Source organism: Orcinus orca, chromosome 14 (genome assembly GCF_937001465.1).
Source record: "Orcinus orca chromosome 14, mOrcOrc1.1, whole genome shotgun sequence".
NCBI classification, from domain to species: domain Eukaryota; kingdom Metazoa; phylum Chordata; class Mammalia; order Artiodactyla; family Delphinidae; genus Orcinus; species Orcinus orca.
Window position 1 is genome coordinate 26,434,347 of NC_064572.1, and position 26,808 is coordinate 26,461,154.

A 26,808-nucleotide genomic window follows, 5' to 3' on the forward strand; every position below is an offset into this window, starting at 1 on the left:
AAGTATGTATAATCTCTGTTAAAACAATTCTTAGTTCTTTGCAATTTTGTATATTAACAGCAAATGCCATATACTGTGTCACATCACTTTTGTAAAATTTGTTTCTAACATAAGCCAAATAAAGTACCATAATCTTACCATTATAAGGATCCCAAAGAAACAGGCCATGTGTGTTTGCATGTCTCAAATGTTTTCCTCTTTTTAAAATTACTATCCAAAGTTTCATTTCAGAGGTAATACCTCAAGAAGTGCCAATCTTAAAATGACAACTGCATTTCTACACACTCACAACACCAGAAATATAATTGATTTGAGTTCAGAAACATACCCATATGTAAATGGAACTTTGGCATTTGACTAAAGTGACATACCAAAACTGTTTTTCAAAATAATTGTACCCATTTACATTCCCATAAGCAATGTATAAAAGATACTATTGCTTCAAAGTCTTTGTAACACGTTAGACTTTTAAATTTTTGCCAGTTGAATTGTATAAAATGGTATCTCATTTGCATGTCCCTGATCATTAATGAGGCTGAACATCTCTGTATTTTTGTTGGTGCTTATTCTTCTGTAAAAACCTTTGCATGTCCATTTTTCTTTTGCTTTTCTTATTGATTTATGAGAGTTCTTTATGTGTTCTTGTTATTAATCCCTTGTTGTGTTTATGCCAATATCTTTTCTAAGAGTGTCTTTTCATTTTCTTTAAAAATTTTTTTGATGTAAGAAAGTTCTTAATTTTGGTATAATAAAATGTCAGTCTTTTCTTTATAGTTTTTTGTTTCATGTTTAATAAATCCTGTTGAACATCCAAAGCCTTAAAAATATTCACCCTTATTTTTCACTGAGTTTTTAATTTTTAGATCCTAAATCCACCTGAAGTTGACTTTTTTGTATACGATTATAAGAAACCAAATGGCAGAGAGACTGAACAAGAGAGAAGCCAAAAAAATGGCAGCTGAGACAATGAGATGTTAAGCAAAGAATTTTTCCCTCCTTCAGGAAGTCAGAGAGTTAAAATTGGAGTTCTGAGACTGCCTAAGATGAAATGTCCTGTTAAATATCTTATGCTTTCAATTGAGACCTCTGAGATGCTACATCCAAGAGTAAGGGCTGGCTAGAAATAGAATAATCTTTAAAAATTAATTCTAAAATTTTCATCCACAATACCCAGCATTTGATCAAAAACTATCCAAGACACCAGGAGACAAAATCAGTTACTTTAAAAAACAAAAGGAAAAAACAGACAATAGAAACAAACCTACAGGAGAGCCACATATTGGACATGTCAGATACAGAAATTAACTGTAATGGAGATGTTCAAGAAAAGTAATGGCAAGACAAAATTTCAGCAGGGAACTAGAATTTGGAAAGAAATTAAAGAAAACTATTTTCACAGATATAAAAACTATTTTTAAAAAACAAATGAAAATTAAAGAAATAAAAATGCACAACAAAGTGAAAAATTCACTGGATGAAATTAAAAATAGACTAGAGAAGTAAGGAAAAAAGTATCATGAATTTGAAGATAGATTTAAAATTAAAATGTTTTAAAGTACCATTTACAATATCATTTAAAAAATGAATTACATGTTTTTGAATCAGAAGACTCATTACTATTAAAATGTCACTTCAGCACAAATTGATCTATAGATCCAATTTAATCCCAATCGAAACCCCAGCAGGCTTTTTTGTAGAAATTGAGAAGTTGATTCCAAAATTTTGTGGAAATGCAAGGGACCTAGAATAGCCAAATCAAAATAATTTTTATTTCAATACTTACTATGATATACAGTAATCAAGACAATGTGTTATTGCTATAAGGATATGTGAATCGATGGAACAGAAGAGAGTTCCAAAGGAGACTCACACAGATATGGTCAACTGATTTTCAGCAAAGATGTAAAAGTGATTCAATTGAGAAAGAGTAGGGTTGTGAGTGTTTTTTTCAATAAATGGTACTGGAACCAAGAAACTTCCATATGCATCTATATGATATTGGATTAATTTTATTTCCATATGAAAAAAAAGTGAATCATGACCCCTAATTCACACCATTCATAAAAATTTATTTCCAGATGGATTGTAAAGGTAAAACAATAAAGCCTCTAGATAACAATACAAAAGGATATCTTCCTCACTTCGTAATAGGCAAAATTTTTTACAAAACAGAAAAATCTCTACCCATAGAGGAATAAAATGATTAACTTGAATTTATCAAAATTACTTCTGAATATCAAAAATGCTTAAATTAATGAAAGGGAGACGATTTTTTAATATCTACAACTAAAAGACTCATAACAAGAACAAATTAAAACTACAATGGGTCTCCCAAGGCAATAGAAATAAAAGCAAAAATAAACAAATGGGACCTAATCAAACTTATAAGCTTTTGCACAGCAAAGGAAACCATCAACAAAACGAAAAGACAACCTACAGACTGGGAGAAAATATTTGCAAACAATGCAATCGACAAGGGATTAATTTCCAAAATATACAAACAGCTCACACAACTCAACAAAAAAACAAACAACCCAATCAAAAAATGGGCAGAAGACCTAAATAGACATTCTCCAAAGAGACATACGGATGGCCAATAGGCACATGAAAAGATGCTCAGCATCGCTAATTATTAAAGAAATGCAAATCAAAACTACAATGAGGTATCACTTCACACAGGTCAGAATGGCCATCATTTAAAAGTCTACAAATAACAAATGCTGGTGGCACAGTGGTTAAGAATCCGTCTGCCAATGCAGGAGACAAGGGTTCGATCCCTGGTCTGGGAAGATCCCACATGCCACAGAGCAACTAAGCCCATGTGCCACAACTACTGAGCCTGCACTCTAGAGCCCATGAGCCACAACTACTGAACCTGTGTGCTACAACTACCGAAGCCCACGCACCTAGAGCCCGTGCTCCACAACAAGAGAAGCCACCTCAATGAGAAGCCTGCACACCACAATGAAGAGTAGCCCCCACTCGCTGTAACTAGAGAAAGCCCATGTGAAGCAATGAAGACCCAATGCAGCCAAAAATAAAAATAAATAAATAAATTTATTTTTTAAAAATAAATAACAAATGCTGGAGAGGGTGTGGAGAAAAGGGAACCCTCCTACACTGTTGGTGGGAATGTAAATTGGTGCAGCCACTCTGGAAAACAGTATGGAGATTTCTTAAAAAAACTAAAAATAGAGTTGCCAGGTGATCCAGCAATCCCACTCCTGGGCATACAACCGGAAAAAACTCTAATTCAAAAAGATACATGCACCCCTGGTACTTTCTGGCGGTCCAGTGGCTAAGACTCAGCTCTCCCAATGTAGGGGGACTGGGTTCGATCCCTAGTCAGGGAACTAGATCCTGCATGCCACAACTAAAAGATCCCGCATGCCACAATGAAGACCCGGCACAGCCAAATAAATAAATGTTTTTTTAAAAAAAGATACATGCACCCCAATGTTCATAGCAGCACTATTTACAATAGGCAAAACATGAAAACAACCTAACTGTCCATCAACAGGTGAATGAATAAAGAAGAGGTAGTATGTATATACAATGGCAGTCATAAAAAAAGAATGAAATAATGCCATTTGCAGCAATATAGATGGACCTAGAGATTATCATACTAAGTGACATGTCAGAAAGAGAAAGACAAATACCATATGATATCACTTATATAGGGAATGTAAAATATGATACAAATGAACTTATTTACAAAACAGAAACAGACTCACAGATACAGAAAACAAACTTATGGTTACCAAAGGGGAAAGAGGGTGGGGGAGGGATAAATTAGGATTTTGGGATTAGCAGATACAAACTACTATATCTAAAATAGATAAACAAGGTCCTACTATATAGCACAGGGAACTATATTCAGTATCCTGTAATAAACCATAATGGAAAAGAATATGAAAAGAATATATATGTATAACTGAATTACTGTGCTGTACACCAGAAACTAACAGAACACTGCAAATCAACTATACTTCAATTAAAAAATAAAATAAAGAAAAAAACTATAATGGGATACCACCACACACACTTTAAATTAAAACACTGACACTTGTTAACACCAAGTGAGCAAGAATATAGAACCACTGGAATTCTTATACCTTTACTGATGAGAGTGTCAATTGGAAAATCCACTCTGGAAAATTGCTTGGTACCATCTATTAAAGCTGAGTGTATACATTATGACCCAGCAATTTCTTTCCTAGGTATAAACCCAACAGGAATGTCTACATTCATGCACCAAAAGTAATGCATACATAATAGCAATGTATATTAAAGCCAAAAACTGGGAAACAACTCAAATATCCATCAACAGTAGAGTAGATAAATAATTATGACCTATTCATCAATGAAAACAAATGAACTACTCTATGGTAAGACACATTGAGCAAAAGAAGCCAGGCTCAAGAGACTGCATACTGTATGATCCCACTTACATAAAGTTCAAAAAGAGGGAAAAAAAACTAACTTATGTAATAACCAGGATAATGGTACTTGTGAGGTGAGGGAGTAGTAAGTGGCACAGGGGGTGCTTCTAGGGTTCTAGTAATGTTCTATTTCTTGATCTAGGTGGAGGTTACATTAGTGTATTCACAATGAAAATGTATTGAGTTGTTCATGATAATATATGCACTTTTTGTATATATGTCATTCTCAATAAACCACTAAAAAACTATACATATTGTATAAGCAATTGTGTGACTTAGAAGCAATGTCTGCTGTAGGGGAGCAGAGGCTACACAAAGGTAGTAAATATGCTATAGGCAAAATATATACTCTAGACATTATAAACAATTCTTAGCTAATTCCTAGATAACTGTAATGTGAATATGCTAAAACTATTTAAATAAATACCAGATTTAATACTTAACCATTGTATAAGACCATGAGTGACCATATATAATCACTACGTGGACGTTTTCTGGATCTTGACAGTTTCACCTTTCCTTTCACCATTCCCCCCGCAACCCCGCAATACTATCCATACCTATCTTCTACAAGCATATTCTTTAGGTAACCAAATGCCCATTTTATTTAACACTTTGACTCTCTAAAGCCAGTAAAGGCAGTAAAACAGAATAAAAGAGAATCCTATAATAAGGCTATATAAATTACACTATATTTTTATTAGAAAAAAATTCTAAATTACTCTCAAAATTCTTCTTCTTGAAAATAAGTCAATATATATATAGAAAAAATATCCTCTACTTCCAATATTTCTCACTTTTTCAAATGAATTAAACTTATCATTTGCTCTTTACTAGTCCTTCACATTATAGCACTAGACAAAGCCCTTGAAAAAAAAAGAATGAAAGCAGGAAAATTTTAAAATATGTTTCCAGTATCATACAGAATTGCTTGGATCAGAACTCATTCTCCTGGTACTTCAACTCCACCACTGAGCTAAAATTCCTTCCAAGTTTTAGAGAACAGTGCTCTTACTGTCACCATCTCTGCTAACCATAGGATAAGCATTGGCCATTCCCCAAATTCCAGAACCACTTGCCATTTCACTGCTTTCTTCCTACACTCTAGTGGCAGTAGCTCAATTGGGCAGCTTGTCAAAAAGATTCAGAGTATAAAGCACTTGGTGATCTTTAACCAAATGTATTTGTTGTGTATACAGCATATGCCATATATATGTATTTCACACATTATAACAGAACATAGTGAAGGACACACTGCATAATCCTAGAATCCAAAGACTTCTCTTTGAGAACTTTTCCTTAAAATAATTTACTGTTATTGAGCTAAAAGTGTTGATTACTTTTTTTTAAAACAAGCAAATACCATTTCTTGACAATTATTACAATTATTGTTCCCTTCTAAGAAAGACCAATGGCTTACAAATTTATTGCCACGTGACTTGTGGAAACTATATTGTCAAATAGATCACATTCTCTGAGAGAAGCAGTACCAAATAGGGTTCATATTCCTTCCAAAGACTTAGAAAAGGAACCATGAGAGATAATTTTTCATAAAAGAAAAGATAAAACTATTATAAATGTTTATAATATAAAATGATTAAATGATGCTTAGATTCCTTTTTTATTTAATAAACATTTATCAGGTGTCTGGTATATGTCAGGCATTGCTAATCAAATAGACTTGGTGCTTGCCACCTTGAAGAAACTGAGTCTAGGGACTTCCCTGGCCGGCCAGTGGTTAAGACTCTGCACTTCCACTGCAGGGAGCATGGGTTCAATCCCTATTTGGGGAACAAAGATCCCACATGCCACGTGGTGTGGCCAAAAAAAAATGCAAGAAATTGAGTCTACATTTATTGAACAAATAATCAATGTCTAGTGTGTGGGGTGGTAAGTGCTATGAAAGAGGGATGCCTAGTCTGTCAGGACATAGAAGAAGGGCATCTATATCAGCATCAAGGTGTCAGTAAACACTTCCTGTGAAAGATGACCTGGGCTGAGTTTTGCTACGTAAGAATTGGCTGAGTGAAAAGGGCAATCCAGGTGAAGGGAATCGCTGGTAACAGGCACAGAAGCATAAAGCAACATGTACCATTCAAGATGCTATGAGTCCTTACTTGGAAGAAAGTTTAAGAGGGGAACAGAATCAGGAAATGAGAAGGGAGAGGATAGTAGAAGCCAAATCATGGAATGTTGTGGTGTAAACGTTTGAACTTTATCCAGAAAGACAGTCCCCTAATCCTTCAAAGGGTACTAAAATGATTTTAAGCAGGGAAGTAAAATGAGTATATTTTCATTTTTAAAAAACATGTTTGGCTTTGGTATAGGACAAGGCTAAGGCAGTAATCCAGAATTCAGAAGGCAACATTAGGAATGGAGATGAGAGAACAGATCTGAGAAACAAAAGGAGATAGAATTTGTTGAACTTGGAGGCTAATTGGAAGAGAGGGTAGAATAAAAATGAAGAGTCTAACTGACTTGGTAACTAAGTGGATGGTGGTACCAAAGCAGAGAAGATAGGAGAAAGAGTGGGTCTGAGGTGGTAGGGAGCAGGGAGGAATGATGAATTTATTTCAAAATATCTTAGGCATTATTGTTTTCTATATATTGTCCAAAGAATCCCTTTAATATATAAATCATATATAACTATAGCAAAAAAACTCCCCTGTATTTGACGTAAAGTTTATTGTGGCTAGTATATTCATTTTAATTAGTTAATTAGCAAAAATTTCCTGATTTTCTTAAAGTTATGTTTGGGATGGGGAGAGGAAAATTTTGAACACCCCGCAGTCTCTTTTACAAAGCTGAACAGGAAAATTTGCTTCCTTATCCTCTCAAAATAGTTCCTAGCAGCAAGCTGATGTATAAAATCATTCCATTAACTAAAGAATATTGTGCAGTCCTTTATAAAACAGCCTTCAAATGAGACATTCATTATAATAAAACTGTTCAAGATATCAAAAGGTGAAATATACACTTTTATTATGTAATATTCTTGTGTGTGTGGTTTTTTTTTTTTTTTGGAGTGTAGTTGATTTACAATGTTGTGTTAGTTTCAGGTGAACAGCAAAGTGATTCAGTTATACATATGCATATATTCATTCTTTTTTAGATTCTTTTCTTATATAGGTTATCACAGAATATTGAGTAGAGTTCCCTATGCTATATAGTAGGTCTTTGTTGGTTATCTATCTTATACATAGTAGTGTGTGTATGTTCATCCCAAGCTCCTGATTTATCCCTCCCCACTACATTTCCCCTTATTATGTAATGCTAACATAGCAGCAACATGAGTTATACATAGTTTATGCAAAATAATTTTTATGTTTAGGAAATCTAAACCTCCAGAATAATGGAAAAATAAAAAATGTACCTCTGAGGTGGCCAGGTCTGAAACTTCCATCTCCAACTGTCTACAAGGAACTTTATAATTTGTTTATGTATGGGAAAATATGTCTTCAGCCTCATTAGTCACTTCTCATTTTATGACAAAAAGTGTACATTTCTCTTTGTTTATTATGGATAAACTATGGCATGAGGGGAACTGAACAACTAAAGGAAGAACCAGGAGGGGGGTCTGAGTTTTGGAGCTGCCTAAAGAGCCACTCTGCTTCCAACAGCTAGCTCCTCAGAGCTCTACAAAAGACTAACTAAACTCAAGTCAACTAGAACACAACACTCAAATCTAATTCGGTAACTAACATCAGGAGTGGTCTGCTCCTGAGCAGAGGACCAGAGTACTCACTTTCTTTGCGAACGTTCTCAAGTGCCCCAGTAAGCTCTTCCTTTAAAACTGTGGCTTCTTGAGCAATCTTCTCTCCCTTGTCTAATAAATTCCAAGTTGCTTCCTCCACAGAAGCTAGAAGGACTCTGGCTCTTTTAGAACGTCCTTTTTTCCTGTTGGAAGGATTCTGAGGACAATTTACAAGTGTAGTAACCTAAAATTGGAAAAATACAAGTCACTCATTAGACAAATTGTGAGAGGAACACAGCCCTGGGATATCATAGCCCAGAACAAAAGGAAATATTTCTTAATAACATGATTCATTCCCAACACTACTGGTACATTCCCAAAAGGAAGGGAGGGAGGAAGGAGGAATAGAGATTGAATCTCACCAAGTTTTACTATTGGACCAATGCAAAATACACAATACTCAATATATATTATTTGATATACATATAGCAAATGATTATTTATATCACTTTGTAGCCAGCAATCTATATTAAGAGGGAGGCAAAAATAATTATAACTAAGTCAATAAGTATTAATATATGTAGGTTAAGAATAGAGATTACTAATGTTGGGGCGGGGGGTGCAGAACCACTCTGAAATGTGTAAAACAGTGGTTACTTCAGAAGGACAAAACCCAAATCCTTACTATGATCTACATTCTGGCCCTCTGTAAACTCTTTTACCTGTCTCCCACACTCCCCCCAAATCAGTTGGCCTCTCAAGCAATCAGGTCCTCCTCAAAGTACCCTATCAAGAGGCCTTCCCTGACCACCCCAATCCCCACCCTCTCCCACTCTGTCCCCTCACTACACGTTATAATTCTTCAGAACATTTATAGAGCCTGACATTTTTTATTTGTTCATGTATGTTTATGGCATCCTTCTAATACTAAAATGTAAACTCCATGAAAACAGGAAACGTGGTTTGTTCTCCCTCACTCGAACAATCACAAAGTAGTTGTTCAATAAATATTTCTTATATTAATGGCTTAATGAATGGGGTAGTTGAACAGAGGGACGTTTTGATGTCTATATTTTGAATTGCCTGAATATGTTAATAATGAGCATGTATTACTTCTGTAAATTTGTTTAAAATAAGAATAAACTCATGGGACTTCCCTGGTGGTACAGTCATTAAGAATCCGCCATGCCAATGCATGGGTTCAAGCCCTGGTCTGGAAAGATCCCACATGCCACGGAGCACCTAAGCCTGTGTGCCACAACTACTGAACCTGCACTCTAGAGCCCACGGGTCAAAACTACTGAGTCTGCATGCCACAATTACTGAAGCCCACGCGCGTAAAGCCCGTGCTCCGCAACAAGAGAAGCCACGGCAATGAGAAGCCCGTGCACCGCAACGAAGAGTAGCCCCCACTTGCCACGACTAGAGATAGCCCACTCACAGCAATGAAGACCCAACACAGCCAAAAATAAATAAATAAATAAAATTTTATTTAAAAAATTAAAAGAATAATCTCATGATAAGAGCATTGTTTGGAGATAGAAATTAAGCACTTACATTTGGAAACAAAACCTTATACAAAATTACATTGTGAAAAATATCCATTTCTTAATTAAACCTTGAATTCCAAGAAAAAAATTTGGTTTACATTTTCATAAGCAAACCTGGAAGATCCCCATTGCAGAGGAAGAAAGAAAAAAAAACTTTTATCCAGTATTTAAAATAGAAGACCTGAAGGTCTTATTGAAAGCTAGGCTGGTGCATGTCATCAAATAGCCGAGGCTTTTAACAAATAAGCATCACATCTTTGACAACAGACTATACATAATCCTTCCTGCTCTGCAGTCCCTGGCGATTTTGCTTGTTTATTATTAATGGAGCATTAAGTATTTGTTTATTTGGTTATCTGGACCCAGTTCTTAGCCAGGAACTGAGAAAGAACTTACAAGCTATGGGAGAAATATGTGGATGAAAATTGTTTTTGTCTGCTCTGCTATTCCCTTCCCCTGTCCAAAAGACCCTCTTCTTTATTCTAATTTGCTTTATTCCCATATTCACAACCCAGACTGGAGTTCCTTGTAGCAAGCCTTTATTTCCTTTCTTGGAAAATGACAATAACCATATTATCCTATAAGATTATATGAAGTTTAAATAATATAAAGTGTTTTTTAAGATGCATAACATGACACAAAATTTGGATGCCATTTAATGTGTGTTTTCTAGTCCATTCCCCATGGAAATCTTGTCAAAGATGTTCTCTCTGGGTCTACCCATATCTTGCTCTTAGGGTCCCCTGTGCTAAATGTGATGAAGTCAATTAACAAAGCACATTCTATGTGCTTTACAAGCAGTCAAGTAGGGCCATGTGTCTTTATCATGCATTATGTAAAGATGATAATAAGTCTGATTTATTACATGGGTTTTCACATATTCCAAAAGACGAATATCTCGCTATTATCAATCTAATTTATATATCAAGAGTTAAAAGATACTTGCCCAGATAAAGACAAATTATAGCACCTTGTTTAAAACTTTTGTCTAAAACGAACAATAAGTATCATTGTCTAAAATCTTCCTTCAGAATTTATTTTAAGTGCCACAATTCATGACGCTTCCCACTGAACATTACTCTATTGTTCTTTAGATCCTCCAAGTACCAAATGTTTTCCATAGAATAGCCTGAGCTTTGAAATTAAAATGAGCATTCCAGAAATGCTTCGTTCCTTATAATAAATGCCAGAGAAGTAACAAATGTGAAAAGAACATTGTATAAGAACATTGTGCTTCCATCAAAAAAAAATGCAATTGCAACTTGTTCAAGTTTAAGCTGTCTTCTTTTTAAATACCCCAACATACAATAGTTATTTAATATTGATTAAACTAAAGTCATGATGCTTTCAATGATTCATTTTATTTCAGAAAGTAAATATGGCTTGGTAAGCCTGGAGGGGAAAAAAAGAAAGCTAAAACTTTTTTTTACCCCAAATCACCTATGGGGATCTAACTGACTCCCATAGGTGATTGTGACTCCTGAAAGTAGATGATTCTCACCAAGGGTTGGAGGGTGCATATGTTATTTGAAAAAGTCTCCCATCTCGTCAAGGAATACCAGCAAACAGTAAAATTAGCCCTGAAGTTATTTTGTAAAGTAATTCATATTTCTTTTTTCAATACAAAATCAGTTATATTTTTACAAATACAAAAATTTTAGTTGGAATTTACAGCAAAGATTATTCTAATATAGGCTCCAAGCCCACATCTTGCTGGCCTTTCTTTTATCACTGTGCACAACTGATCCCTTTCCCTCTTTATCAGACCTTAGGGGGTCCCTCTAATATGGATAATCTTTGACTTCAGGTGTGCATCTCTTAAAGAACTTAGGTTTATTCACTTTTCTTCAGTGTAGAAATCTGTATTAGGCTTCGTCATAGATACAGAATGAGCTCCCCACTGAAGTAGTCCTAAATTAGAGGCTTTGAGTAATATAAAAAGAAGAAATTCCTACTTTATTCATTCTGCACATGTACAATTCCATAAAACCAGGTGTATTTTAAGAGTATGTAATATTTATATACTGAAATTTAGAGTAACAAAAAATAAAAGGGTTTTCTAATCTTTCCTAATTCAAGTGTGCTTCCCTAGTTGCTCCAAACATACCGAAAATTAAGTTGTCCAAAAGACCCTTCTTCAAGTCATTGATAATTTCAACTGTTCCTTATTTCCTACAAAAGCAACTTTCACTGTGTTAACAAAAGTACTGGGAAAGACTGAAATGTTAAGAACCCAGAAAATACATATCCTTCGATTAACATTCAGCACTCCCCCAAAACCAAATACAATTTTCTTTTATTTCCTTTTAAGCCAATAAACATTTATTGAGCACATATTATGTTCAAAACAATATCCTAGCCATTTAGAAAATAAAGATAAAGAAGCTTCAGTATGGTGATATGAAGGGTACACAACTAGCTGCAATATAAAAGGCAGAATAACTGCTTAAACTTATAAGTAAAAAGAAGTGCTGAAGAGATGATAAACATTCACAAGGATTAAGTAGGGCTTCCAAAAAGAGCCATTAAAGACAGATGGTTTTCTGGCATGACAGAGGGGAAGGCTAGCCAGGTGAAGGGGACCATGTACAAAGGGGAAGAGATGGAAATTATTTTTGTCTGAGAGTAGCAGACAGTCAAGTTTGGCAGACTACGGGGTAAAAACAGGAAATTGGATCACAAATCAGTCTAGGAAGTAGGTGGTAGCTTAAATACAAAAAGTGCTGAAAGTCAAGGAAAGAGTTAATATTCAATTTAATAGGCAATAGAGACTTCACACAGCATACCCAAAGTGGAAACCTTCTTCCACCAACCTGCCTTTCTTTCATCTGTTTCTTACCTCAGGCACTGACACCTCTAGCCTAAGGCAGAAACCCAGAGGTCATCTGGGCTACTCCCTCTCTCTTATTCTCCTCTCCAGGTTCTTTATATTGTCTCTTTAAAAGCTTTGTTGCTGGGGGACCTTCAAGATGGTAAAAGAATAAGACGGGGAGATCACCTTCCTCCCCAAAAATACATCCACATGTGGAACAACTCCTACAGAACACCTACTGAACACTGGCAGAAGACCTCAGACTTCCCAAAAGGCAGGGAACAGATGCCCTCAGGCACCCTACATGCAGAGGCTGGGCCAAATCCAAAGCTGAACCCCAGGAGCTGTGCGAACAAAGAAGAGAAAGGGAAATTTCTCCCACCAGCCTCAGAAGCAGCGGATTAAATCTCCACAATCAACTTGATGTAGCTTGCATGTCTGGAATACCTGAATAGACAAGGAATCATCCCAAAATTGAGGCGGTGGACCTTGGGAGCAACTGTAGACTTGGGGTTTGCTTTCTGCATCTACTTTGTTTTTGGTTTTATCTTTATCTACATTTAGTATTTAGAGCTTATTATCATTGGTAGATTTGTTTATTGATTTAGTTGCCCTTTTCCTTTTTCTCTTTTTGTGAGTATCTATGGGTATGCTTCTTTCTGTGAGTTTGTCTGTATAGCTTTGCTTTTACCATTTGTCCTGGGTTCTGTCCTTTTTTTGTTTTTTTTGTTTTCAGTATAGTTTTTAGCACTTGTTATCATTGGTGGATTTGTTCATAGGTTTGGTTGCTCTCTTCTCTCTTTCTTTCTTTTATTACTCTTTAATTTTTTAATTTTTAATATTTTTTTATTTTAATAACTTTATTTTATATTATTATTTCTTTCTTTCTTTCTTTCTTTTCTCCCTTTTCTTCTGAGCCATGTGGTTGACAGGGTCTTGGTGCTCCAGCCTGCTCTCAGGCCTGAGCCTCTGAGATGGGAAAGCCAAGTTCAAGATATTGGTCCAGCAGAGACCTCCTGGCCCCATGTAATATCAAACAGCGAAAGCTCTCCCAGAGATCTCCATCTCAACGCTAAGACCCAGCACCACTCAACGACCAGCAAGCTACAGTGCTGGACATCCTATGCAAAACAACTAGCAAAAGAGGAACAGAACCCCACCCATTAGCAGAGAGGCTGCCTAAAATCATACTAAGGTCACAGACACCCCAAAACACAACACCAGATGCGGCACTGCCCAAAAGAAAGACAAGATCCAGCTTCATCCAGCAGAACACAAGCACGAGTCCCCTCCACCAGGAAGCATACACAAGCCACTGAACAAACCTTACCCACTGCAGGCAGACACCAAAAACAACGGGAACTACAAACATGCAGCCTGCGAAAAAGAGACCCCAAACACAGTAAGTTAAACAAAATGAGAAGACATAGAATTACACAGTAGAAAAAGGAGCAAGGTAAAAACCCACCAGACCAAAAAACTGAAGAGGAAATTGGCAGTCTACCTAAATAAGAATTCAGAGTAACAATAGTAAACAGGATACAAAATCTAGGTTATCAAATGGAGAAAATACAAGAAACGTTTAACAAGGACCAAAAAGAACTAAACAGCAAACAAACAATGATGAACAACACAATAAATAAAACTAAAAATACTCTAGAAACAATCAATAGCAGAATAACTGTGGCAGAAGAATGGATAAGTGACCTGGAAGATAAAATAGTGGAAATAACTACTGCAGAGAAGAATAAAGAGAAAAGAATGAAAAGAATTGAGGACAGTCTCAGAGACCTCTGGAACAACATTGAACGCATCAACATTCGAATTACAGGGGTCCCAGAAGAAGAATAGAAAAAGAAAAGGGGGGACTAAGAAAATATTTGAAGAGATTATAGTTGAAAACTTCCCTAATATGGGAAAGGATATAGTCAATCAAGTCCAGGAAGCGCAGAGAGTCCCATACAGGATAAATCCAAGGAGAAACACGCTAAGACACATAATAATCAAACTATCAAAAATTAAATTTAAAAAAATATATTAAAAGCAGCAAAGGAAAAACAACAAAAAACACACAAGGGAATCTCCATAAGGTTAACAGCTGATCTTTCAGCAGAAACTCTGCAAGCCAGAAGGGAGTGGCAGGACATATTTAAAGTGATGAAGGAGAAAAACCTACAACCAAGATTACGCTACCCAGCAAGGATCTCATTCAGATTTGATGGAGCAATTAAAACATTTACAGACAAGCAAAAGCTGAGAGAATTCAGCACCACCAAACCAGCTTTACAGCAAATGCTAAAGGACCTTCTCTAGGCAGGAAAAACAAGAGAAGGAAAAGACCTACAAAAACAAACCCAAAACAATTAAGGAAATGGTAATGGGAACATACATATTGATATTTACCTTAAATGTAAATGGATTAAATGCTCCCACCAAAAGAAAGCTGGAGTAGCAATTCTCGTATCAGAAAAAATAGACTTTAAAATAAAGACTATTACAAGAGACAAAAAATGGCACTACATAATGATCAAGGGGTCAATCCAAGAAGAAGATATAACAATTGTAAATATCTATGAACCCAACATAGGAGCACCTCAATACATAAGGCAAATGCTAACAGCCATAAAAGGGGAAATAGACAGTAACAAAATCATAGTAGGGGACTTTAACACCCCACTTTCACCAATGGACAGATCATCCAAAATGAAAATAACTAAGGAAACACAGCTTTAAATGATACATTAAACAAGATGGACTTACTTGATATTAATAGGATATTCCATCCAGAAACAACAGAATACACTTTCTTCTCAAGTGCTCATGAAACATTCTCCAGGGTAGATCATACCTTGGGTCACAAATCAAGCCTGATTCTGCCTGCAGAATCAGTTAATAAATGAAAGATCTAATTCCACAGCTAACCTAGAAGTGGATATCTGTGAGATCAATCTGAATCTGTGGAGGAAAAGTTTGAAAAAAAAGTATTCACAGTAGTGAAGTGGATCAGAGGTGATCAGAGAACCCAGAACAACAGGGCAACAACATTGGAGTAACTAAAAAAAAAAAAAAGAGTCTGATAGAATAAAAGGCCTAGGAAGCAAGCTAAGAAGAGGTGAAGCATGTTCCACGACTGACATCTGCCCATAGCTAAATTCAAAGCTATCACGTTCTGGTGGTGGGGGCATCCCTTGTATGTTCACCATACACACTCCCATGGGACTTGTGCTATTTTAATCAAATAGCTACCAGATTTTCTTATCTTTATTTTAATTTAAGAAGTGGCTTCCTTTTTCTCAACTATTTGTTTCTCAAGGAATACTATAGCTTAACAACTTTCCCATGGGAGCAGTTTTCTAGCAGTAAAGGAATGCAGAAATTGAATAATTCACTTTATTAGAATCAACTATACTGAATCACCTTAAACTTTAAAGCATTAGAGAGGCAGAATTAAGTTTATTTCTTCATCGTACTGTAAAAATAACATCTTTATACTTATTAAGCCTTGGACATATAAGTAGTTAAAAGACATTTACTTTACTAACTTTCAAGATTACTTGTTAAGATTATAGTCAAAACTCCAATATTTGATTATAATCTACAAGAACACTATATGTGTGCAGACTTGTCTTTGAGATTTTCTTGGAAGCTTCAAGATTAATTCTGACATAAATTCTATTGATAGAAAAAACAGCAAGGATGTAAAAAAGAAGCTTGGAGATAAAACCAAAGAAATATAAGTAAATGGCATCATGCTCATTCAAAATGACCTATAAAAATGACAGAAATCAACCACAAACAAATGAAACTTGAATTATTTTCTGAAAGAAACAAAGGAAATTATATTCTAGGAGGCTAAGAAGCCAAAGCAGGTCCTCTCCCTGCTACCCGGAAGTCAATCAGATCTCTCTGTAGAAATGAACCCTTTGGGCATCAAGGCATCTATTTTTTTTTTCCCTTGGCTAAAAGAGAGGAGAAAGAAATTATGCTGAGAGTGCAGTATGGCAGAGAGGTTCTGCATAGGAGTCAGGGAGAAAAGAAGGACATGGCGCTGAGAGGACTAAGGATTAACAGTTTCCATCCAGACACTTGGACAAGGAGAGGAAGGAGATTAGGGGAAAAGCCGAAAGGGGTTGTTCTCATAAGCAACTTTATGTGATTCTAGGTACATGATTCATTGGGACCCAGATGACAGAGTGAAGCACAGTTAGGAAGAGAGGTATTCTCCCCTCTTATGAAGGAGCCCAGTTCTGCTACCTTGAGGATTCGAAGCTTTAGAGGCATTGGGACCTTGGCATGTACATTTCTAGTCTTAAAATGGGTATCATTGGCAGTTACCTCCCACACATCAATAAGATGCAACCAGCCAAAATGGAAAAACATGGTGGATAGACTGCTTTGGGGGCACTGATGAGTCAAACCTCAGAGACTCCAAAAATTGGAGATGAAGAGAAGAGCAGCAGAGAAGCTTTGAAGGAAAATCTCCATTCTAGCATAAGTAAGTGAGGGCAATTGTAAGAACCCTGGCTTGCTGCTACTAACAGAACTTCTTTTGAACTTTCAGCCACTGAGGAGATTGGAGGCCAGGGAATCTGATGACATAAGGAAGACAGGCATCGGGCCTACCATGGCCCATGCTCAAGGGAACTGGAAACTGTGAGGCCCCACAGAGGCTAGAGTATTATTCTGAGACTAGTTTGTCGTTTAGAAATTGGAAAGATCCAATTAAAACCATGGTAACTAGGTAATCTTACTGCCCCTCAACAGCAGGAGTTTGTGGATCTAAACTTGAAAACTGCTCCAATAGAACTTTCCTCCATGTCTCTATTTCTTTCTGTGTGTCTTTCAGCTTTGCACATGATATAATTGTTTAACGGTAGGTAACTGCATAACTCTCCCCAAAGTCAATTCCCCAAAGAGAGGATGGCAATTGGATCAATTCACCATCATCCCCCAGAGGCAGAGCTCTCATGACAGATTGCCTCACAGGCTTCTTGTCAACCTATAATTGTCAATAAGACAGTTGCCCATCCTGATAAAGTCAGCTGTGATCAGGGTGGAAAGGTGACTAGTCATTAGATGCAAAGTTAACAAACAAGGAACCCTTAAAAAGGAGACAATGGAAAGATAATAGTTTTTAGGGCTGTTCACAAATATTCCCATTCTCCTGGGCACAGGGCAAGATCACACACCTAGCATCCCCACTGACCACATAACTTTCTCTGACAAAAGCAATGTGAGTGGAACTGACATATGTCATATCCAGGTGGACGTTTTAGGAGCCCTTGCAAGATTCATAATGTTCTCTTTCCCTATTGTAACCATAGTGGAAATAAATATTGAGATGGAATCTACATTAGCCTGGGTCCCTGAGTGCCTGTATTAAAGCAGAGACCCCCAGTCAACTCAAACTAAAAATGTAGCTTGGGGCTTCCCTGGTGGCACAGTGGTTGAGAGTCCGCCTGCCGATGCAGGGGACACGGGTTCGTGCCCTGGTCCAGGACGAACCCATGTGCCGCAGAGCGGCTGGGCCCATGAGCCATGGCCGCTGAGCCTGCGCGTCCGGAGCCTGTGCTCCACAACGGGAGAGGCCACAGCAGTGAGAGGCCCGCGTACCGCAAAAAAAAAAAAAAAAAAAAATGTAGCTTGACAATCCCACTATTGGGCATATACCCTGAGAAAACCATAATTCAAAAAGAGACAAGTACCACAATGTTCATTGCAGCACTATTTACAATAGCCAGGACATGGAAGCAACCTAAGTGTCCATCGACAGATGAATGGATAAAGAAGATGTGGCACATATATACAATGGAATATTAGCCATAAAAAGAAATGAAACTGAATTATTTGTAGTGAGGTGGATGGACCTAGAGTCTGTCATACAGAGTGAAGTAAGTCAGAAAGAAAAAAACAAATACTGTATCCTAACACATATATATGGAATCTAAAAAACAACAAAAATAATGGTTTTGACAAACCTAGGGGCAGGACAGGAATAAAGATGCAGACGTAGAGAATGGACTTGAGGACACGGGGAGGGGGAAGGGTAAGCTGGGACGAACTGAGAAAGTAGCATTGACATATATACACTACCAAATGTAAAACAGATAGCTAGTCGGAAGCAGCCACATCGCACAGGAAGATCAGCTCGGTGCTTTGTGACCACGCAGAGGGGTGGGATAGGGAAGGTGGGAGGGAGATGCAAGAGGGAGGGGATTTGGGGATATATGTATACATATAGCTGATTTAATTTGTTATACAGCAGAAACTAACACACCATTGTAAAGCAATTATACTCCAATAAAGATGCTAAAAAATAAAATAAAATAAAGGGGAGGCATCCCTTAAGAAATGGGGGAAAAAAATGTAGCTTGAGCAGGAAACGAACTTTGTTAAGCCTCAGAGATTTGGGAGTTGTCTTATCACAGCATAGCCTAGCTTATGCTGACTGATAAAAAGTTGAGCAGGTACTCTTCAACTTGACCCAATGAGTATTATAGAGTACATAAAAAACATTCCTAAGGGACTCCAAGAAATAGATGTGAAACACTATCGAAGTGGAAACCTTGAAAAGGCTAAGAGGTCCTATAAGAGTTAGAGGTGGGAGCCAGAGGAATAATGTTTATTACTATTGATCTAACTCTATATTCACCACTTGAAAACATGGGATATATTTACATCAGAAAATATATTTGAACCTTTGCCCCAAAAAAGATCTTCTATCTCATAGGAGATAACATTATAAGGAGCTTGTTATTGTTCTTATCTTAAAGTATTTTAAATTAATTCTTCTAGCTCACATTCAACATGAATCTGACACATAGCAAATTATATTTTGTGGCAAATAAGATTATAGACAGTTCCATTATGTAATGACTGTAGCATGATTTAAGCAGTTTATATCTCCTTCAGAGAGTATACAACATAGAGATGTCAATTCTTTTCATTGCAATTCTGCATAAATAGACTTTCTGCAGTGCATTGCCAAACTTGGATCTTGAAAGTGATAAAGTACAGATGCCTACAGTTGCAATCATAAAAATGTAATTGCTGAGAAAAAAATTATTTCTGATCCATTGGAGGAATTTATTACAGAAGGATGCAACTGTGTAAGTTATCACACACAGAAAATGAAAGTGAATGATTGAAATATATCCTAGGCTGAACATCCCTGCAAAATGACCTAGTGATTTACCTGTCCCCAAGAGAAAAAAAAATAGATTAAAGATAAATCAAGTTTGGTGGGGAAGACTCTGATAACTATAAAAAGAGCAGAATAAAGATTTATGAATAAATGAATTTAGAAGTCAGAGTGACATAATAGTATCTATGACTAATTACTCCAAAAATTAAAACATAGTTTTGACTTTGAGTTATATACAGAGATGGTAAGTAATTTCTGTGAAACCTTGAAAGCAAAGGAATATAACATGAAGATAAATAATGATGAAAGGTGAAAAATTTTTAATGGGGTTACTAAACTGATAATATTATCTGGTGGCATTATGAACTTAAAGATCATTGACTTCTTTTGGAATGTTTTCCACTATAATCAAAGACTATATGACATGCTTAAAATAAACCATGTAACTATTTCAAATTAAACACTCTCTGAAAAAAAGGAATATGATGAGATATTTAGTATGATGCTATTCTAGGAAAAAAAACCTTTAATATAATTTAATGGAATTTTTTACTTGTATTAATAGGTAATACATGATCAAAGTGACAGATACAAGAAGGTTATGCATCAAATCCAAAAAGGTTAGTTATTTTAAATTAATAACTTTGAAATGTGCTGTTTTTTTATAAGGAGAAACCCATTATAATGAAAATCAAGAGTGTATGCAAATAATTTTCATGTACAAAAAGTCTCCTTTATGAGATAGTTCCTGAACATAGCAAATATTCTATAAATTATGTACATTTTTAATTTCATTTTACTTGAGTATTACTAAGATCTAGAAACTTTTCTTCTGAGATATTGGTGAAGTAGTATACCAAACTTCCTTGAAGATAAAATTAGCACTTACACTTTCATGTAACTGAGAACTATCTGGCATACAATAAGTACTAATTTCTCTTCCCCTGACTCATTTACTTGCAGATCATGAAAAGTCTGAATCCAGGCATCACATTAAAAGCCCTCTAAAATTAGCATAATCACACTTTTCAAAAGAGTTAAATTTCTTCTAATCAAGGTTATCTTCACCCTTCAGGTAATTTTCACCCTTCTAATTTTCTAGGTGGATTCAATAAATGTTTATAGATTAAATAGTTTTTAAACATGCCAGAAAAATACACCTATATTGTGAACAGCATACTCTTTAATGTGAATTTACCGAGAACACTCTCTATTGACTGCTGTATCAAGGTACTTGAATAAAGCAAAATACCTATTGATTTCATTTAGAATATAAAAAGTAGTTTCTCCATAATGATACTTTCTCTGTTCCTAATAAATATGTCAGCAGCCTTTGTGATTAACAAGTCTTAAGTCCAGCTCTAATGTTCCATAGTTATAGTACAAATAAGGGTTATGCAGTGGCATTAATGTACTTGCCTTTACCAGCCATCTCCAAAATGAAGGTCATTTCCCCACCCCACCCCCAGTAATTGCACTGGTACAAAATCTGAAATAAATTGTGAGAACTCATTTAATACCTTCTCCAAACTCTTCCAAAAAATTGCAGAGGAAGGAAAACCCCAAACTCATTCTATGAGGCCACCATCACCCTGATACCAAAACCAGACAAAGATAGTACAATAAAAGAAAATCACAGACCGATATCACTGATGAATATAGGTGCAAAAATCCTAAACAAAATACTAGCAAACAGAATCCAACAACACATTAAACGATCATACACCATGATCAAGTGGGATTTATCCCAGAGATGCAAGGATTCTTCAATATACGCAAATCAATCAATGTGATACACCATATTAACAAATTGAAGAAGAAAAAACATATGATCATCTCAATAGATGCAGAAAAAGCTTTTGACAAAATTCAACACCCATTTATGATAAAAACTCTCCAGAAAGTGGGCATAGAGGGAACCTACCTGAACATAATAAAGGCCATATATGACAAACCCACAGCAAAAATCATTCTCAATGGTGAAAAACTGTAAGCATTTCTGCTAAGATCAGGAATGCAACAAGGATGTCCACTCTCACCACTATTATTCAACATAGTTTTGGAAGCCCTAGGCACGGCAATCAGAGAAGAAAAAGAAATAAAAGGAATATAAATTGGAAAAGAAGTAAAACTGTCACTGTTTACAGATGACATGATACTATACATAGAGAATCCTAAAGATGCCACCAGAAAACTACTAGAGCTAATCAATGAATTTGGTAAAGTTGCAGTATACAAAATTAATGCACAGAAATCTCTTGCATTCCTATACACTGATGATGAAAAATCTGAAAGAGAAATTAAGGAAACACTGCCACTTACCATTGCAACAAAAAGAATAAAATACCTAGGAATAAACCTACCTAGGGAGACAAAAGACCTGCATGCAGAAAACTATAAGACACTGATGAAAGAAATTAAAGATGATACCAACAGATGGAGAGATATACCATGTTCTTGGATTGGAAGAATCAATATTGTGAAAATGACTATACTACCCAAAGCAATCTACAGGTTCAATGCAATCCCTATCAAATTACCAATGGCACTTTTTATGAAACTAGAACAAAAAAATCTTAAAAATTTGTATGGAGACACAAAAGACCCCGAATAGCCAAAGCAGTCTGGAGAGAAAAAAACATCACTGGAGGAATCAGACTCCCTGTCTTCAGACTCTACTACAAAGCAACAGTAATCAAGAAAATATGGTACTGGCACAAAAACAGAAATATAGATCAATGGAACAGGATAGAAAGCCCAGAGATAAACCCACACACATATGGTCAACTAATCTATGACAAAGGAGGCAAGGATAAACAATGGAGAAAAGATAGTCTCTTCAATAAGTGGTGCTGGGGAAACTGGACAGGTACATGTAAAAGAATGAAGTTAGAACACTCCCTAACACCATACACAAAAATAAACAAAATGGATTAGAGACCTAAATGTAAGACTGGACACTATAAAACTCTTAGAGGAAAACGTAGGCAGAACACTCTGACATAAATCACAGCAAGATCTTTTTTGATCCACCTCCTAGAATAATAGAAATAAAAACAAAAATAAACAAATGGGACCTAATGAAACTTCAAAGCTTTTGCACAGCAAAGGAAACCATAAACAAGACGAAAAGAAAACCCTCAGAATGGGAGAAAATATTTGCAAATGAATCATCGGACAAAGGGTTAATCTCCAAAATATATAAACAGCTCATGCAGCTCAATATTAAAAAAACAAACAACCCAATCCAAAAATGGGCAGAAGACCTAAATACACATTTCTCCAAAGAAGCCATACAGACTGCCAACAAACACATGAAAGAATGCTCAACATCATTAATCATTAGAGAAATGCAAATCAAAACTACAATGAGCTATCATCTCACACCAGTCAGAATGGGCATCATCAGAAAATCTACAAACAACAAATGCTGGAGAGGGTGTGCAGAAAAGGGAACCCCCTTGCACTGTTGGTGAGAATGTAAATTGATACAGCCACTATGGAGAACGGTATGGAGGTTCCTTAAAGAACTAAAAATAGAATTACCATATGATCCAGCAATCCCACTACTGGGCATATACCCTGAGAAAACCATAATTCAAAAAGAGTCATGTATCGCAATGTTCATTGCAGCACTATTTACAATAGCCAGGACGTGGAAGCAACCTAAATGCCCATCAACAGACGAATGAATAAAGAAGATGTGGTACATATATACAATGGAATATTACTCAGCCATAAAAAGGAATGAAATTGGTAGAGACGTGGATGCATCTAGAGACTGTCATACAGTCAGAAAGACAAAAACAAATACCGTATATTAACGCATATATGTGGAACCTAGAAAATGGTACAGATGAACCGGTTTTCAGAGCAGAAATTGAGACACAGAAGTAGAGAAAAAACACATAGACACTAAGGTGGGATAGTGGCAAGGGGTGTGGGGTTGTGGTGTGATGAATTGGGAGATTGGGATTGACATGTATACACTGATGTGTATAAAATGGATGAGTAATGAGTAATAAGAAAAAAAATTTAATTAAAACAAACAAACAAAAAAAAACCTTCTCCAAAATACTTGGTAATATATATGAAAAAGCATAAGAATTCTCTTATCTTGGCCACTTACTTTTACATTTAGTAACTAATTCTAAGGAAACAATTTGAACGGATGACAAAAATTTATGTACGAAGATGTTCAGAAGAGCATTATTTATAATGGTAAAAAACTGAAACAACCTAAATGTCCAAAAACGAGAGGCTACTTTAAAAAACTATGGTGCAGCCATATAAAGGATAATTAAACAGCAGTTTTGTTAAATCTCATTCTTACAAAGAATGAGGAAATTATTAAAATATCATTTTAAATAGAAGAATGAGATAAAAGCTATAATGAGATAAAAGCTATATATACAGTACCATCTCCACCTTGTACCTATATATATGCTTTATATATTTAAGATATATCTACATTCTTTAATATTATAAAGTACTAAGAAGATAACAAAAATCACCCATTATTTTACTGTACTGGAAGTACATGCATCACAATATTAATGTTTACCTCTTACTGTTAAAACTGTATTTTTTTATTTTCTGGTTTTTCATTGGGTTTTTGTTTTGTTTTGTTTTGCTTTTCCTATTTTTTTAGTGAACTCTATTAGAAAAACAATGAACATGTTCGTTTGTTTCTTTTTAACATGAGACCATTCTGTGGGTGGCTAAGATAGGGACTTCAGTGGAGTCTCAGAATCATCTAATATCAATTTCATACCAGATATTAGTGCCTTTTAGATGCCAAAGTTCATGACTAAGCTATCATCAGTGAGGCACTTGTTTTGAATTGTCTTTCCAGTAGGAGATATCGACTGTGCTAAGTAAAAAAGTGTACAAAGCCTATTCTCAGAGCTACTCCCCTCCCCACCATCCACCTCACAAAGAATACAAGCAGATTTTTAAATTATCAGAGGTAAGGTCACTATTGATTCTCACTTAAGAAACCCTTGAGTACTTCAAGGCCTTAGAAAAAGGGACAATTTGTCTTAGGACGTATGACGTAAGGTGGCCTAAAGGGGGCTTTCCTCGCAAATTTTGGGTTAAAAACAAGAAATTTAAATCTATATTGTAGTATAAGTTTCTTCAAGCTCTGCTTTAAGAAAAGCCAATGAATAAACTCTGGGCTTACATAATAAATAAGTCAGAGAATCATTATGCATATTATCAAGGAATTATTTACTTTATGAAAGACTTTATCACAGAATGCCTTAAATATCTGCTTTTCTCATACATTTTGGTATTTCAAAAGTAATTTCCTATTTGACAAATGAGCCACCATGTGCTTTGGGGCAAGTTACTGAAATTCTCTAGGCTGTTTCCTCATCTATGTAACAAGGATGGTTTTAATCATGCTGCCTGCCTCACTCAGTTTTCATGACTATCAAACAAGATAATTTACATAAAGTTACTTTGAAAATTTCATACGCATATTATTACTTCTGTTGCTTTTAAAAGAGAATCTGGGGAGGAACTTTCAGAATTTTATCATTACTATTACTAAATACATACTTTTGTACACTTTAAAAACCTTTTGAAGGACAATTTTAGATAACATATTCATTCTACAAAAATCAAGTATTTCCTTAGTTCATTATCTATTTTTCCTATGTTTTTTAGTTCTTTTTCAGTTACTACATGTTGTAATTTCCATGGTATTAATACCTGGATTATGAGAGGCTCCAGCAGCTTCTCTACGGTGAATGTCTGGACCTGCAGATCCTGAGGATTGACATTCAGTGTGATTGGTGTTTCAGCTGACATGACTGCCTGGGCACAAAAACAAAAAGACACTTATTAATAAAGAAAAATACTTTCTAAAGGAAAGCACTAATGAAAATCATAGTGTATGTGAGATTAGTATTCAAGCACCTCCTCCTGCTATCAGTTGTAGCCCTCAGAGGACCAGGGTGCCAAGTCCACCTACAGAGAAACAAGATATTCCCCAACTGTTCTCTGAGGTCATGCTTCTGGGCTTAGGTCCTCTGACAAATTAATCTACGCTAGTATGTTCATGACTGAAATAATAACCAGCCAAGGTGACTTTGCATTTGATCAGGAGTCTTAAGTGAAAAAGAATGGCTGAGTTGGTGAGACATATCTTACAGCAAGCAAGTGCTTTGACTTCCATGAACTCATAGCACTGAGACAGCCAGAGCCCATATTTTGCCTATTGTTAATGACAACTCAGATGAGGAATCAGGTAGGAATTTGGAAGACAGGTGCTACGTCTCTACAGGTGCTATGTCTCTATTTATCTGGGGAATTGTTTGAGGGTTTTGATTTAGAGAAGAAAGTTTGGGGCAATTTACTTTCCTGTACAGAAAAAAAACTAATATAAATTGGCATCGTTATTATAAAATGACAAATCTGAGAAGGCATTGATATTTGAGCAAGACAAAATAAGAAAAAAATTGCAAGCCATTCTTTAAGACATGAACATTAATCTTAAAAGTCGATGCAGTGAGATTTTTGCATAAGAATACATATATATATCAAATGACCATATGTGGAATTTCATAACATATCCAAAGTAACACATCCGCCGTGAAGACTATTACCCAAATCACTAAGCCCACAGATTTGTATTAACTTGTTCACAGTCAATAATCACCCAGCAAGTATTTACTGAAGGCTCACGGAGATAAACAGTAAGAAACACATCTATCCTATATATAACTTAGCCTATTAAAAATAAACTTAGAGTCTACAGGAATGTGTGTTACTATCAATGCACAAATCTTTCCATTTAACTGTTACCTATTTTCTTTCAAAGTTTCCTATACTTGCAGGCTAAGAGAACATAAGAATCTGCCCCTAGAAAATATCTTGATATTCCCTACGATACTCATTGAAACTAAAACAAAAAAAGAATTAGAATGCATTACTTTTACTTTAGTTTCTCTATTTATTATTTTAGATATAAGGGCAGATAATTGTTTTGTTTTTAGTTGACTGGTTGATTCTATGAATGGACTATGGATGGATAGATGAATGAGTGAAAGAATGAATGAATGAATGAATGAGGACACATTTTCATAGTGTCTCTTTTATCCAGAATCAGTCCTTTTAAGACTCTTCTCACTCTCAGTGATTCTAGGAAAGATGATTGT

The 26,808-nt window shown here is 35.7% G+C and overlaps 1 protein-coding gene across 1 annotated transcript in view; it reads right to left on the reverse strand.

The window, feature by feature from the left end:
* The window catches only part of LOC117196990 (catenin alpha-3-like), a 400,466-nt gene extending 375,005 nt beyond the window's left edge, over positions 1-25,461 (reverse strand). The window contains exons 1-2 of the mRNA XM_033407647.2: positions 25,361-25,461; positions 8,188-8,380 (exon numbers count right to left, since the gene is read on the reverse strand). Coding sequence (XP_033263538.1) covers positions 8,188-8,380; positions 25,361-25,459 — 292 coding nt within the window. The 5' untranslated portion in view covers positions 25,460-25,461. The remainder of the gene's footprint in view (positions 1-8,187; positions 8,381-25,360) is intronic.
* Positions 25,462-26,808: the final 1,347 nt, after the last annotated feature.